Source organism: Colius striatus, chromosome 16 (genome assembly GCF_028858725.1).
Source record: "Colius striatus isolate bColStr4 chromosome 16, bColStr4.1.hap1, whole genome shotgun sequence".
Lineage (NCBI taxonomy): Eukaryota > Metazoa > Chordata > Aves > Coliiformes > Coliidae > Colius > Colius striatus.
Window position 1 is genome coordinate 9672852 of NC_084774.1, and position 15092 is coordinate 9687943.

Below are 15092 nucleotides of genomic sequence, written 5' to 3' on the forward strand. Positions count from 1 at the left end.
CACACAGTGGGAAGGCTGTGAAGTCAGCCAGAGCACCTGGTGGGAAGATTTTGCTGGCATTAGGCTTTTATGCTGGTGTTGTGCCAGCTGGGAAAGACAAATGATGCATAATTCAGCACAAGGCTCTAATGATGCAGGCAGCTGATATCTGAGTCAGGATGGATGCTGCTGGCATCAAGTTAACCCACCACTTCCTAGCAGATGTGAGCCAGTGAGCAAACCTGCCCTGGATCAGCATTTTGTACTCTGAGGCTGTGGTGGGTTTGGTCCTGCACTGACATGGCTGTTGGGAGAGAAATTGCCAAGCCATCACCTTGTGCTCTGAGGAGGAAAGGCACTGACCTTCCCCTGCAGCGGTGGCAGGTTCTCCATTCACCTGATGAATGACTCAGCTGGTTTTGCTGGATTTCTGGGGAGCATATAGATCATTAGGTGGGTAAATATGGGCTTGGCAGTGTGAGGTGAGAGGTTGGATTCAATGATCTTAAAGGTCTTTTCCAACCCAAATGATTCTGTGAATTAAGATGAAGTGCTTCAGACCATGTGCAGAAATCCCTCCTTTGTTTTATCACATCCGCTAAGCATTTAACTTGCTCAGTGCTCGAGTACGTCTGAAAGTGAAGCACACAGTGAGAGGCTTGGCTGAGTAGGGGTTGGCTGAAGAGTAAGGGACATAATAAATGAAATCCTGTCAAAAGGAAGGTGCTGTGATCTGCAGAGAGCTGGCACTGTGTGGTTGGCAGAGTGGTCTGCAGAGAGCTGGCACTATGTTTGGATGGAGCAGGCAGTTGCTGAGAGCAACAGGCTGCCATGGACAGAAAAACAACCCAAGTGAAGATTGCACTGACTTCTTCACTTATTACTTTGAAGGAGACAAGGGCCACAACTCTTGGAGTGGCACTAGTTGAACCAGTGGACAGCCAGGTCTGTGTTTGTTCAGTGCTGCCTGGGGGTCTGCAAGGAGCTGATCCAATGCCCAACACAATGGCAATAGGAACAACCAGTTGCATTCTGCAGGGCTTTTAGGGGGCTCAGATGAACGGTGCTCTGGAATCACTCTGGGGAATGATGCCCCAGATGTTTGCTGCTGTTGGTGAGAAGCCCTGGGGTGGATGCCCTTGTGCTCTGTGGGTTCCTGCTTACTCAGGGGTGTCAGGGTGGGTGTTGTGTTACTCCCTGTAATAGGCTGTAGGTGGTTTTGTGCTGCTCTGGTCTTGGTCATGTTCAAATGGGTCTTTTGCAGAGAGGCCTCGCATAACCTCAGAACCCCACGACGTTGATGTCCTCTTGGGAAACACAGTTTATTTCACCTGCAGGGCAGAAGGCAACCCAAAGCCTGCAATTATTTGGCTGCACAACAAGTAAGTCTCACACAATGGGCCCTGGAGTGGCAAAGGTTTTCAAGCACTGAGCCCTTCAGTGACTGGCTGTAATTACAAAAGCTGTTATATGTGTCACAGAAAGGGACATTCCATGGGTTGCATTTACCTTCCTTTTAACAGCATTCTCTGGTGACCACTAATCCAAGTGGTGTTTTCATCTGCATTTGAAATATCTCATCTGCATTTGTAATGGATCCTGAGAGCTTCTAGCTTTCCCATAAACATACTCTGCAGGCTGAAGGTGATGCTCTTTCATCAGGAAAGAAAAAGATGAGTACTTCACCTTGCTCTAAGCCACCATGACTGCCATGTATTAACTGCTGCAATGTTCCTAGTCTCTAGGTTTCTCTCACTGAAGGCCTGGTGTGCTAGAATGGCTTTTCTCTTTGTTTTCAAAGGGAACTTTCAGGGTTCCCCTGCAAGACAGACCTTGAGGTTATCATTCCATACAACAAGGCTGAAGATAAACAGCTGTGCTGGATGCCAGAGTGTTTCTGGGGAATACTACACGAGGAAATATTCTGAGCTCAAGGAGTTGCCCAGTGTGGAAGTGAAGTTACTTTGCTGCTTTAGGAGGTTTTGGTCTGTGGGAGCCTGAATAGAGATGGGTTATTAATAAAAATGATTAATGGATGCTTCTCCAGCTAATTCCCCACCAGGCAGGGCTTCAGCACACTGCAAAAGTTTATGGCTGAGTTAAGTCCCCCTGGAAGGAAGGTTTTGTTAGGAAAATGCTGGCAGGCTCCCAAAGATAGCATTGTAAAGAGGGGTAATGATAATAAATGTTCCACAAATGAGATATGACTGGAGTGAGGGGAATGAAACAAATGCCCAGCAAGCATATTAGTTTGCACAGTGGATTCAGCCTTTGTCCCAGGGGGAAGAGAGGTCCCTTCTCCACTTTCAATCATCTGCAGCCATCCAAGATTCCTTCATGCTGGGACAAATAGGATGCAGCAGCAGGACCTTCTGCCTCGGGCTGGGATCCAGGAGCTGCAGGTCATTGTAGAAAGCAGGAAGATGTTTCACAGCTCTTGGGCTGGGTTGGAGCCCAAGCTGTGGTGGGGTCCCATGGTGACTGACATAGGGGTTTTTTTAGCCCCCCCTGAGGCCTTTGAGCCTGTTGGAATAGAAATGGCTGCACACAATAACAATATTAATTCATTATTCTATCTGCATTTAGTAAATAATGAGAAGAAGCTTTCTGGGTCTAGATGCCCTGACAATAGCAAGGATGCCACAGCGTGGGAACAGCGTGCTCTCCTGATGGGCTGTAAATGTCCTCTGTAAGCAGTGGTGAGAGAAAAACTAGCTCACCCAGGGAGGAAATCAGAGCTGGAGCTGAGGTGCAGTGCTGTAAAGCATCACTCTTGCTATAAATTTCCAGAACAGCCCCCCCACTGCCTCAGCAGCCCAGGGCACAGCACCTCTCTGCACTTCTGACAGATTTCGCCTGTTTGTGGCTGTTTTCCAGCAATGAGATTGACATGAAAGATGACAACCGCCTCAACCTGTTGCAAGATGGTACCTTGATGATCCAGAACACCAAGGAGTCAGACAAAGGCATCTACCAGTGCATGGCCAAGAACATAGCTGGGGAGGTCAAGACACAAGAAGTGGTGCTGCGCTACTTTGGCACCCCAGGTAACTGAGCCTTGTGCATCCCTTAAAGGCTCATCTTGCTTTGGGGCTGGGAGTGGAGCTAAGTCAGAGGCAGTCCCAGCTTTGGGTGTGCTGAGATGTTCTTGGTGTGCTGGGAGTGTGGCTGACAGTTGTGGCGTGGCCTGAGCTTCAGAGGAGTGGGAAACTGGAGGTTTGAAGGTAATTTGGGGCTGGGGAGGGAGGTTGGGAGGAGTTCTGCAGCACAGAGGCATCAAGCATGAAGGGGACACACGAGTGGGGATGCTCCAGCATTAAGGGATTGGGAGGGAGGAGTGAGAACCTGGAGTCAGGGAAGAGCCAGGTGATTGCAAGCTGGCTTGCATGAGGAGCCCAGGCAATTTGTGGCTGTGAGGAGGCAGCAGAGCTGCTGGGTTCTGAAGCGCTCGTTTCCTTCCAGCCAAGCCCAGTTTCGTGATCCAGCCGCAGAACACTGAAGTGCTGATTGGGGAAAGTGTCACCTTGGAGTGTGGGGTCTCTGGGCACCCCCACCCTCGCATCAGCTGGACCCTTGGCACGGACTCTCCTTTACCACAGGACTCTCGTTTCACTATCACCAGCTCTGGGGGACTCTTCATTCAGAATGTCACCTTCTCAGACCAGGGACAGTACAACTGCAACGCCAGCAACAGCGAGGGATCCATCCAGGCAACGGCAAGGATCATAGTGCAAGGTGAGGAGCCCCAGGCTGATGGCATTGCTGGGATACTGTGTTTGGTCAGGGGGCTGTGTTTAAGCCCTGTGGCTGATTCTGCTCCCATGAACTGAGATTTAAGCCCAGCTTGCTGCCTGAGTTGTTCCTGCTGCTCAGTCATTGCTTTTCCCCTCCAGATTCTCCCAGGTTTCTCCGTGTTCCCACTGATCAGACAATAACAGAGGGACAAAGTGTGGACTTCCCCTGCTCAGCTGAGGGTCACCCTTCACCTGTGATTGCCTGGACCAGAGCAGGTACTGCCTCATTTGACTCATGATTTCTTTCTCATGCATGGGATGTGTGTGAGAAGAGCAGAGCTGATGGTGCAGGGAGGTGTCTTGCAGCGGTGGCACAGGACAGATGGTGATCAGCACAGACCCAGTCACACTAGGAGGTATGCTGTAGATCATCAAAGATGATATTAAGCACTGAGGAGGGAGCCTCTAAGGTCTTTGACCCACTAAATCATTGTGTCAAAAGGAAAGAGTGTGCTGGTTTTCATCTGCAGGCAAAGCCTTGAACTTCCTCCTGCACTGGCTTCCTGCCTCCTGGGAAAAGGCAAGGTCTGGACTCTCCAAGTCAGTAGATATCACCAGCCCTCCATCATTGTCATTGATGCAGAAGAGCACTGTTCACCTCTGACACACGTCTGAGGTTTCTTTTAGCTTAGGAAAATCCACTCTAGGACAACAGGTGGTGTTGAACTTTTAAAGTCTGGGATGATTATTAGCACTGGCTCCACTGAGCTTATCCCATCCAGCACTTTCTGGGACAGAAGCCAATAGCACTTGGCCCAGAGGCCCTCCAACTTTTCCTTATGCTTCACAAGCCATAATTAATGGTTTAGTGCTGTGGAGAATTCATGGCTATTGTATTCCAGCTTCCACAGCAATATCCCTGATGCAGAGTTAAGAAGGACCAGCTGAAATTCCCCTTCAGCAGCGTGTTCTCCATCTCCTTTAACCTCTTTTCCTCCACTGCCCAGATTTCAGAAGAAATACCTCAGAGATGTGGAAGGGAACACAGTGACAGGCAGTGAGGTTAATAACTGCGTTGTAACCAGGCTTCCCAAGTCACTCAGCAATCCAAAGGTCGCTGGAGACAGGCTAAGAACAAGACAAGAGGAGGAGGAGGAGTGGTGGAGCATCACTCGTTTCAAAGCCGCTTTTGACAGCGTGGGGAGGGTTCAGATTCCTTTTGGGATTTGGGGGATGAATAAACAGAGCCCTTCTTTGGAGGAGAATGGAACCTTTGAAAAACAAAAGTAGCTAAACACAGAAGTTGTAATGATTGTGTTTGGGTTTGGGAAAGCATGGTTAATTTTCAACTTCTCTCCTTAAATAGAGGAGATACTGAAAGGGCAGAGCTTCCACACCAAAGGAAATCAAAAGAGCAAATGAAAACAGGCAATGCTGAGTGTTTCCATTCATCTGATTGAACAGCCAGTTTGGATAATTGGACACAGTTTTGCTGTCCATCAGGCATCACAGTTTGCACTAAGAAGTGAGGGAAGGAGGAGGGCACCAGCTCCTTTCCAGTTGCTTGGACACAGCCACCGAGTCACGATCCTGAGTGAGGGAAGAGCAGCATCTGTGCTGTTCCTCACCTAGCAAGGTGAAGATGGTATTTCAGGGTGGCTGATGCCACATTGGGAAGGAAATGATGTTTTTCAACTGTCACACAGACACCTCCAGTGATGGGAAGGGAAATCTCACAGAGAATTAACAGGTTGCACTGCTTGTTTGACCAGGTGGGCCACTGCCGACCGACCGGAGGCACAGCATCCTCTCCACGGGCACCCTGCGGGTGATGAGGGTGGCTTTGCATGACCAAGGGCAATATGAGTGCCATGCCATCAGTGCCATTGGAGTGAGGACTCACCCAGTGCAGCTGACAGTGACCCCACGAGGTAGGCTGGCACAGCCACGGCAGTTATGTAACGTCACTGTGGATAGCACACTGTCTGCCAGGGCAGGGATGGGGCTTTGCTTTTGCCTGGGAGCAGATGTGTAGCCCTGAGAGCTGGTGGGAAACGTTAGAAGAGGTTTCCAGAGTGCCATCATTTGAAGAAGCTGCTTCAGTTTTCCTTGAAAAATCATCTGGGAGTCTAGAAAAGGTACAAGCATGGGGATGAAACTCATCTGGTGTGAGCAGAGAGCGAGCTGGTCTCAGCTGGCACCTGCACAAGTCACTAGGGTGAGGTTGTGGGGTCAGAAATGGCATTTAATGCCCATCAGGTGAGTTCTGATACTGGACTGGTTGGAGTGAAAAGTGAAGCTTTTTAGTAAGTGTGGGAGTTGTCATTAAGAACATAAATAGAGGAAAAGACCATTTAAAACAACGTGATTAGTACATTCTTAGTGGGTGTTTCCCCCCCTATTTTTGAGCTTTGTCTTTCCCACAGAAGGAATTGTGGGATTTCTTTTAAAAGTGAAATATTCTGCAAAGCAAAATGATCCCTTCCCAGGAAGATTGAACTCTGACTCCACAGACATTTGCCTTAAAGATTAGCTGCCAGATTCCAGGTTCAACCTCAATCAGGCCTCAGTGAAACACAAGTCACACAGGAATGCTTTCACATTTAAACTCTCTTTTTTTGGTTTGTTCCCACACAGTTATTCATTCTGGATAAGAAAACATCCCCACTTGTTCACAAGCACAGCAGAATTTTGCCCCATGGTAGGCTGGAGGGAAGGAAACTTCCCTAGAAACATGAAATCAGTGGTGCTTCAAGCACAGAGTTCACAGAGTACTTCATGATCAGCAAAATAAATGTGATTATTTAATCTGAGAGGACTGACAGCTGCCAGAGAGCCTCATCCAACCATTCCTGCAGCCATTTGCCATCCTTTAAAGTGGATAGAGCATCTTTTCTAGAAAGTCTTTGACTGACCCATTTTAACTGACAGAGAACCAGGCACATTCCTGTGTAATTGCCCCAAGTAGAGACACTGGGGAGCAGAGGATAATGAATGTAAATCACAGAGGACTCTGTAGAGAGACAGAGAGCATGGTGTAAACTGCCAGCCCTTTAAAGAGCCCTTGCAAGAGCCCAGCAGCTCTGCTCTGCCCACGCTGAGATGTTTGGCAGGCAGGTTTCTCTGCTCTTCCTCATGCATTTCTTGCCCTTGTGACTCTTTTCCTCTCTGCTTTGCACAGTGATACCCGTGTTCCTTCATCCCCCTCAAGATGTGGTGGCAGAGACGGGCCAGGACGTGTCCATTAGCTGCTCTGCCCAAGGAGATCCACGGCCCACCATCACCTGGGTGAAAGTAAGAGATGATTCCATGTGGGTGGCAGTCCCTGGAAAGCAGGGTGCTGCTTCTGGAGGGCATGAAGCAGCTCTTTCATCAAACACCTTCCAGCTCAGCTCATTAAATCAGTTTGCACAGCACACATGGGAGAAATCCTGTTTGATGAGAGATTAAGGACCAACATTTCCACTGATTGGGGGGGTTGATGGTCTAAAAGGATGTTGCTCCTTCTCAGGCTCCAAGCTTTGCAATGCACATTCTTGTTTTCTCTTGTTCTTCCTTCCAAATGAGTAACTTGAAGCCAGTGCCCTCCCAGGATGTCAGAAACACTTGATTGATTGACTGTTCCAGGAACAAAACCAGAAGATGGGATTTTCTTCTGAGTAGTTTGTCCTTATTTCCAGGATTCCCACTGATGGAGCTGGATGATTTTGACTTGCTTCAGATTTGAAGGGGCAAAGCCATGACCCCTCAAAATCACACTGCAGCCTGGCTGCTCTTTGCATTAATTCATTAGATGAAGCTCTTCAGACTTTTTGCTGCTTTGCCATAGTACAACAGCCATGACCTTCCCTGGGACCTGCCTCACCTGTGAGCACAGTCAGGAACGGAACAAATTAGAGGGGAAAATGCTTGAGCCTCAGTTACCCCACAGAGATCTCGCGAGAGGATGACCTTGCAGCTTGCCTTGGGGTCCAACCAACAGTAGGAGGAGAAGAAAAGAGCCCAGGAAGGCAGTGGAGTAAGCATTAGAGTGGGGCAGTGCAGCAGAAAGATGTTAAGAAACAGGAGAATAAAACCCATTAAACTTGAAGCCACTTGTGGCAGCAGCCAGGTTGAGAGGTGGGATCAGTGATGCTGCCCACAGACAGCAAAAGCTGGTGTATGCAGTTCAAGGTCAGCAAAATTCCATCAGTTTCAGGCTGTCCCAAAACTGAAGACTTTTAGGCTTATTTATGTGCCATGAAGCAGGGGCACAGCACTCACTCCAGCCAGCCCAGCTGTGAAACCTGCAGAGGCATGCTGTGGGGTGTTTGTGCCCTGCAGTGGGTGCCTGGAGGTGGAGCAGGGTGAAGTTGCTGAGCAAGTGCCTCCTGGCAGTGGGTCCAGGCAAGAGCAGATGGTTTTGGATGGCTTTCTGGTTCCTTTGGAAGAGCAATGCTAACATCTGCTGGCCATGTGTGTTCATCACATCCCTCTCAGAATCCCTGAGTGGTGGGGGCTGGATGATGGGCCCTACAGAGCTCATCAGCTCAAGCTGCTGCTACAGCAGGTTCCCCTGGCTCAGGGGGCACAGAAATGTGTCCAGGTGGGTTTGGAAACCTCCTGAGAAGGAGCCTCCACACCCTCCCTGGGCAGCCTGGGCCAGGGCTCCCTCACCTCAGCACCAAAGGACTTGCTCCTCCCGTGCCAGTGGAACATGCTGCGCTCCAACTTTTGTCCATTACCCCTTGTCCTGTCACTGGCCACCACAGAAAACAGTCTGGCCCCATCCTCCTGACACCCACCCTTTAGGGATTGCTCAGCATTGAGAAGGGCCCCCGTCAGCCTTCTCCAGACTAAACAGCCCCAGGTCCTGCAGCCTTTCCTCGTAATCCCTGTGGGTTTGGTGAACAGGCTGAAGGTTGGCACGCTGGGAAGCTTTGCATACCCTGACATCTTTTCTATCTTCCAATTCTGCAACAGGAGGGTATCCAGATCACAGAGAGTGGCAAGTTCCACATAAGCCAAGATGGGACCCTTTCCATTCAAGACCTCGGTGTGGCAGACCAGGGCAGATACGAGTGCATCGCAAGAAACCCCTTTGGCTTCACCTCCAGCACCATGCAGCTCACCATCACTGGTATGGTATCTCCCATGGGTCTCTCCAGTTTTCCCCTGCTGTCACACAAAGAAGGGCTGTGCTATGTTGATATCTACACCTTGATCAGATAACTCTGTTATTTCTTCAGCCCCTTTGCAGACAGGTCCTTGCTCCTTGCTGTTTTCTCAGCTGAGCAGCAATTGCTTCCTGCAAAGGCAAAAGGTGTTGTCTGAAACAGCCTCCTGCAAGCTGAGCTGAAGTTCCTGTCCCAGCTGGGAGGCAGAAACTTATTAAAATGTCCCAACATATTTGGCCCTGGGGAAGCTGTAGCTCCAGGGCTGTGTTCAGTGCTGGGCCTCTCACTCACTGCCACAGGGACACTGAGGGGCTGCAGCGTGGCCAGAGCTGGGGAAGGGGCTGGAGCACAAGGGTGCTGGGAAGGGGCTGAGGGACTGGGGGTGTTGAGCCTGGAGAAGAGGAGGCTGAGAGCTTTTTCCCTGAGAGGGGTGTCAGCCCCTGTGCCAGGCTGCCCAGGGAGCTGGGGGAGTGCCCAGCCCTGGAGGGATCCCAAAGCTGTGGAGCTGAGGTGCTGAGGGCCAGGGGTTAGTGCTGAGCTTGGACTCAATGATCTTGAAGTTCTTTTCCAACCAAAGCAATTGTATGACTCTGTGAACATGCTCACAAGTTATCCTCTGATGGTAACCTGGAGTGCCTGGGGAGGGAGAAGGAGAACAAGTGTTGCTGCAATATAGGGTTTTAAATGTTGCCCAGCCCCTTGGCGATGGGAAGTCCCTCGCTTTCAACCTGCTGCATCGTGTGTGAGGGAAGCTGTAATGAATAAAGAGGAGTAGCACTCCTGTGCTAGGCAAACCAGAGGTCAAGAGGGGAAACTGTAGTTCTTAGAGGGTAAGGAAGAACTCACAAGGAAAAAAGAAATCAAAGGCAAGCAATCAAGTTAAAAACATAAGCATGCAGGAATAAGCAGCATGGGCTGTGAGCAGCTTATTAGATGAATCTGGTATCATTTGCTATGTGGGGATTGTATGTGAGGAGCTGAGAATCATCTGAACCCTCTGTTGTTTGACATTGCTCTTAAGATAATGTCTGTGATTTATTCTTGACTGGTACCTCATTTTCCAGCTGATATGTTCTGTCAGCCAAATGAGAACTGGTTTATTTAGCTGGGACAAAGGCCCTGGCTTTAAAAACCCATTCTGTTATGGTTTGTAAGAGTCCAGGTGTTTACTTCTGAAGGAACCCCAACAACAACTTTCATCTTTATTTCAAGTGATGTATCTGCCACGTTAGCACTAAATTTGAACTGAACTAGGAGCGTTCCACGAGTGGAAAATTAACATGAGCAACACATTCAAATGAATTCAAATGACTCTCAGAAGCTTCCTTTGTGGGAAAGTAAATCCAGGAATTTGGGTGAATCCACCCTGAGTCTTTACATTTCCTTTTTCCAGTTTAACCACCAACCAAACCAGGCACTTATTGGCAAAGCTGTACAGGAGCAGCCTCTGAATATTCCACAGCCATCTCCTGAAAAAGTCACCTTCTTTTTCAGGCAATTAACGTTCTTCTTCAGATTATCTGTTTAAGGAACCCAAACAACCCAAATGAATGCTGTTTGTGTTGCAAATAGAAATGCAGCTCGACCTGGTGATGGTTTAACCTTGACTGAGATCCAGGTATCCATCAAGTTGTTCCATCACTCCCCCTCCTAAACTGGACAGGGAGGGGAGAAATATCATGAGAAGTTTGTGAGTTAAGGACAATGAGATCACTCAGCAATTAGGGTTCACAGGCAAAACAGATTCAACTCACAGGCAAAACAGACTCAACCTGGGGAGAAAAGGTTTCAAACCAAAACAAAGCAGGGAGAGAGACCCTGCAGTTGGGTACTGCAGGGATTGTAGTGCTATGCATGTTTTTCTTGAGCTTGGAAGAGAATATCAAAGTAAATGCAGAACCTTTGGTTTGCTGTTCCTGCTTTGCAAAGCCACGGATGTGGGTCGGAGCGGTGACACGTTCGTAGCTACGTCCATACGAGAAGCCATCAGCAGCGTGGACCACGCCATCAACTCAACACGCACTGAGCTGTTCAGCAAGTAAGTACCTGGAGCATCACCAGCTGAGAGGTGATCACATGTTAAAAAAGATAAGGCAATGAATGAGTGGAGCTTTCTGAGGTCTCATTTTGTCGTTGGCAACCTGCGAGTGAAAGCTACGGTGTAGCGCTTGGAGTGTTGGAGGTTGGAGCTGCACCATGTAGACGTGAGGTTGTGGCAAGAGCATTTGGGCTTCTAGGAAACTCTGAGTGTCACCTCTTATGTCACTTGTATCTGCAACATACCTTTTGCCTCCAGAGATAGAAAGTGATCAGCCTGGTCATTTCATAAACCCAGCTGCCTTTCTGTAGGGTGAACAGAAATAGCAACAGACTAACTCTAACCATTTCCTCAATGCACAGTGACATGCACCGAATGGTCATTCCACCCCAATGTATGGGGTTTCCTTCTTGAAAGGACAGTTTGTAGTAAGGCCAAAACCTCTGGGTTAAATTCAATTGCTATAGCAGAAAAAGCCCCCAGAGATGCTGAGGAAATTCAGTGTGTGTGTTGGGGGTTGCACTGGATGATCTTTCGAGGTCCCTCTGACCCTTAAGATTCTGTGATTCTGTATTTTCCTGGGGAAAATGAGCTTTTCTAATTAATCTGCACCATGCAGGCAAGCCACACTGATCTTGTGCACTAGCTTTGGGGGGTAACACATCAGACCAAGCTTAGAGCCTGACTCTGTCTGTCTGCAGGGTCTCATTGCTCTGAGCAGAGTCTCTTTGTTTTCGTGTTCCTGTGTCACTCCTCATTCCTTGAAACAGGCGCCCCAAGACACCCAATGACTTGTTGGCTCTGTTCCGTTACCCCCGGGACCCCTACACCATTGAAACAGCCAGGGCAGGGGAGATCTTTGAAAGGACCTTGCAGCTGATCCAGGAACACGTGCAACAGGGTCTAATCGTGGATATGAACGTCACAGGTAGGGGAGATTTCATTTCTCTCCTTTAAGCACGGAGTTCAGTTAAAGCAACAGTGCCTAAGACATCCATAGAGTTCCAAAAGTGAATTGTGAGTATGTCAAGAACTGTGTGGTCTGGGTTCCAGTTCTCTCTCACATCTCATGGTTTTCATAACAGCTTGAGGAGTGCTCTTGGGTTTACCTTCCCAGCCTGATGCTCAGCAAAAGGATTCGGTTCCCTGTATTGCTGTGGCCCTAATCTTTAAAAGCATTTAGTCATCTCAGGAGCATCTTTGTGGATCTGAGGTTCAGTTCCCCAGCAGCATGGTCAGAGGTGATTCCTGCCCTCCCAAGTGGCCACGAGAAAAAGGTCTGGAGTATTTGGGTGCTGTAGCAGAGGAAGGGGGATATCACTCCCCTCTCTCTCTGCTACTTTGACCTCTTAGCTACAGACTCAGAGGGTTCCAGCCACTCAGGCTCCTTTTATCAAGGCAGGATAGCAAGCAACAAAGAAATGCAGCACCAGAAATACTTAGTGAGGTCCAAGCATCCAGCAGCTGGACTCCAAAACTTGCCAGCTGGGCTTTCCTCTCTATACAACAGCCATCCCTTTCCCCTGCACGTTTCTGCCTCTATGTGTGAGTCACCATGCAGCAGCCATCTACGTTTGGGGCCTGAAAAGACTTCTTTTCCTGCCTGGATGTATTCCAGGCTGTGAGGAGTGTGTCTCTCCAGGCTGCAGGTCTCGTCTGGGCTGGTTGGGCCTCTGCTCCCCATTGCCCCGTCAGCATCCGCACAGCATTATCCTGGCACTCACCTACAGCTCCCTGCTCCTCGTCACGTACAGTTGAGGTGGTTGATGGTGCTTGAGGTCGGAGTAATAACCCAGAAAATAAACCCAGGAGGGAGACTGAAGCCACCCTTACTGTTTGGTCCACCAGTCACAGCATTTCTAGTTCCCCCCTCCTTGCATTTCATTCTAAACCCTTTCCCCTTTCTTTTCTTCTCTGTGAGCCTGACACATGCTCCATAAATGACCCAGCAACCCCCAGCCCCCACCTCGCCGTGTGTCCCCTGTCAGTCTCAGCAGCGAGTTTCAGGCTGAGCCCTTACAGGGGGTGCTGGAATGGCCGTGGTCTGAGCTGGTGCTTTGCCCTTCCCTTTCAGGCTATCGGTACAACGACCTGGTGTCCCCTCACTACCTGAACATGATTGCCAACCTGTCGGGCTGCTCTGCCCACCGCCGCACGCCCAACTGCTCCCACGTCTGCTTCCACAAGAGGTACAGGACCCACGACGGCTCCTGCAACAACCTCCAGCACCCAATGTGGGGTGCGTCCCTCACAGCCTTCCAGAGGCTCCTCAAACCCGCCTACCAGAACGGATTTAACCTCCCCAGGGGCTTTTCCTTAGCAGAAGACACCAGGGAACTGCCCCTTCCTCTGCCTCGCCTCGTCTCCACCGCCATGGTCGGCACCGAGACCATCACCCCCGACGAGCAGTTCACTCACATGCTCATGCAGTGGGGCCAGTTCCTGGACCACGACATGGACCAGACTGTGGCAGCCATTAGCATGTCCCGCTTCTCGGACGGAGCACCCTGCAGCCAGGTGTGCAGCAACGACCCACCCTGCTTCTCCATCGCCATCCCCGCCAACGACCCCCGCGTCAGGAACGGCCGCTGCATGTTCTTCGTGCGCTCCAGCCCCGTGTGCGGCAGCGGGATGACGTCCCTGCTGATGAACTCCGTCTATGCCAGGGAGCAGATCAACCACTTGACGTCTTACATTGACGCCTCCAACGTTTACGGCAGCACAGAGCAGGAGGCGCGGGAGCTGCGGGATCCGAGCGGCCGGAACGGGCTGCTGAAGCGAGGGCGAGTGGTGCCCAGCTCGGGAAAGTATCTCCTTCCCTTCTCTGTGGGGCCACCCACTGAGTGCATGAGGGATGAGAACGAGAGCCCCGTGCCCTGCTTCCTGGCAGGAGACCACCGTGCCAACGAGCAGCTGGGGCTCACGGCCATGCACACGCTCTGGTTCCGGGAGCACAACCGCGTGGCGGCGGAGCTCTCGGCCCTCAATCCCCACTGGGACGGAGACCTCCTGTACCACGAGGCACGCAAGATTGTGGGTGCCCAGATGCAACATATCACCTATGCCCACTGGCTCCCCAAGGTCCTTGGGGAAGCTGGGATGAAGATGTTGGGTGAGTACAAAGGCTACAACCCCAACGTGAACGCGGGGATTCTCAACGCCTTCGCCACTGCTGCCTTCCGCTTCGGGCACACCCTCGTCAACCCCATCCTGTACCGGCTGAACGAAACCTTCCAGCCCATCCGCCAAGGCCACCTCCCCCTGCACAAGGCCTTCTTCTCCCCTTTCAGGATCACGCAGGAGGGGGGAATTGATCCCATCCTCCGGGGGCTGTTTGGGGTTCCTGGGAAAATGAGGGTCCCCTCCGAGCTCCTCAACATGGAGCTGACGGAGAAACTCTTCTCCATGGCTCACTCTGTCTCGCTGGACTTGGCTGCTATCAACATCCAGAGAGGGCGAGACCATGGCATCCCACCTTACAACGACTTCAGGGTCTTCTGCAACCTCTCGTCTGCACAGGAGTTTGAGGACCTCAGAAACGAGATAAAGAACTTGGAGATCAGGGAGAAGCTCAGGAGGTACTGTAGCCTGGGCTTGGAAGCGTCAGAATCACTGGAGATTAGTCAGTGAAAAGTTTCAGCCTCTCCCAGGATACCCATCAGATAACCTTGCCAGATATTCCCACCCACAGATGTTAGATAAGGTAATAGCTGGGGTTTAAGAGCAGGGGTAAGACAAATGAAGTCTCCCCAAGTGATCGCTCTGGTTCTGGGCGGGATGTCATCAGGCACTGCTGTGGTGTGGCTGGGGAGCAGGTTGAGCCTTGGAGCTATTTTCCAGTGAGATTACACTGCATCCTATCTGCCCTGGCTGCCTCTTTCCAAGGCAGGCCTTTGTCCTGTTGCCTTTTAGATAAGACCCTTGTGAATCTTGCCCAGATGAGTTCCTTGCACAGAAACCCCTATGATGGGATAACATTTATATCCTCTCCACTCTTTGATAGCCTTTTAACTTGTTTGTACTCTGTTATCCTGCAGTTTATATGGAACTGCCAAAAATATTGACCTGTTTCCAGCACTGATGGTGGAGGATCTTGTCCCTGGGACCAGAGTTGGACCAACGCTCATGTGCCTGTTGACAACACAGTTCCGAAGGCTGAGGGATGGAGACAGGTTTGATCATCCA

At 50.4% G+C, this 15092-nt stretch overlaps 1 protein-coding gene across 1 annotated transcript in view; it reads left to right on the top strand.

Moving 5' to 3' along the window:
• LOC104553892 (peroxidasin homolog) overlaps positions 1–15092 on the top strand; it is a 43680-nt gene that overhangs the window by 23804 nt on the left and 4784 nt on the right. The window contains exons 8-18 of the mRNA XM_010196712.2: positions 1244–1361; positions 2857–3026; positions 3442–3714; positions 3873–3989; positions 5486–5644; positions 6895–7007; positions 8676–8832; positions 10799–10907; positions 11678–11835; positions 12982–14485; positions 14945–15079. Coding sequence (XP_010195014.2) covers positions 1244–1361; positions 2857–3026; positions 3442–3714; positions 3873–3989; positions 5486–5644; positions 6895–7007; positions 8676–8832; positions 10799–10907; positions 11678–11835; positions 12982–14485; positions 14945–15079 — 3013 coding nt within the window. The remainder of the gene's footprint in view (positions 1–1243; positions 1362–2856; positions 3027–3441; positions 3715–3872; positions 3990–5485; positions 5645–6894; positions 7008–8675; positions 8833–10798; positions 10908–11677; positions 11836–12981; positions 14486–14944; positions 15080–15092) is intronic.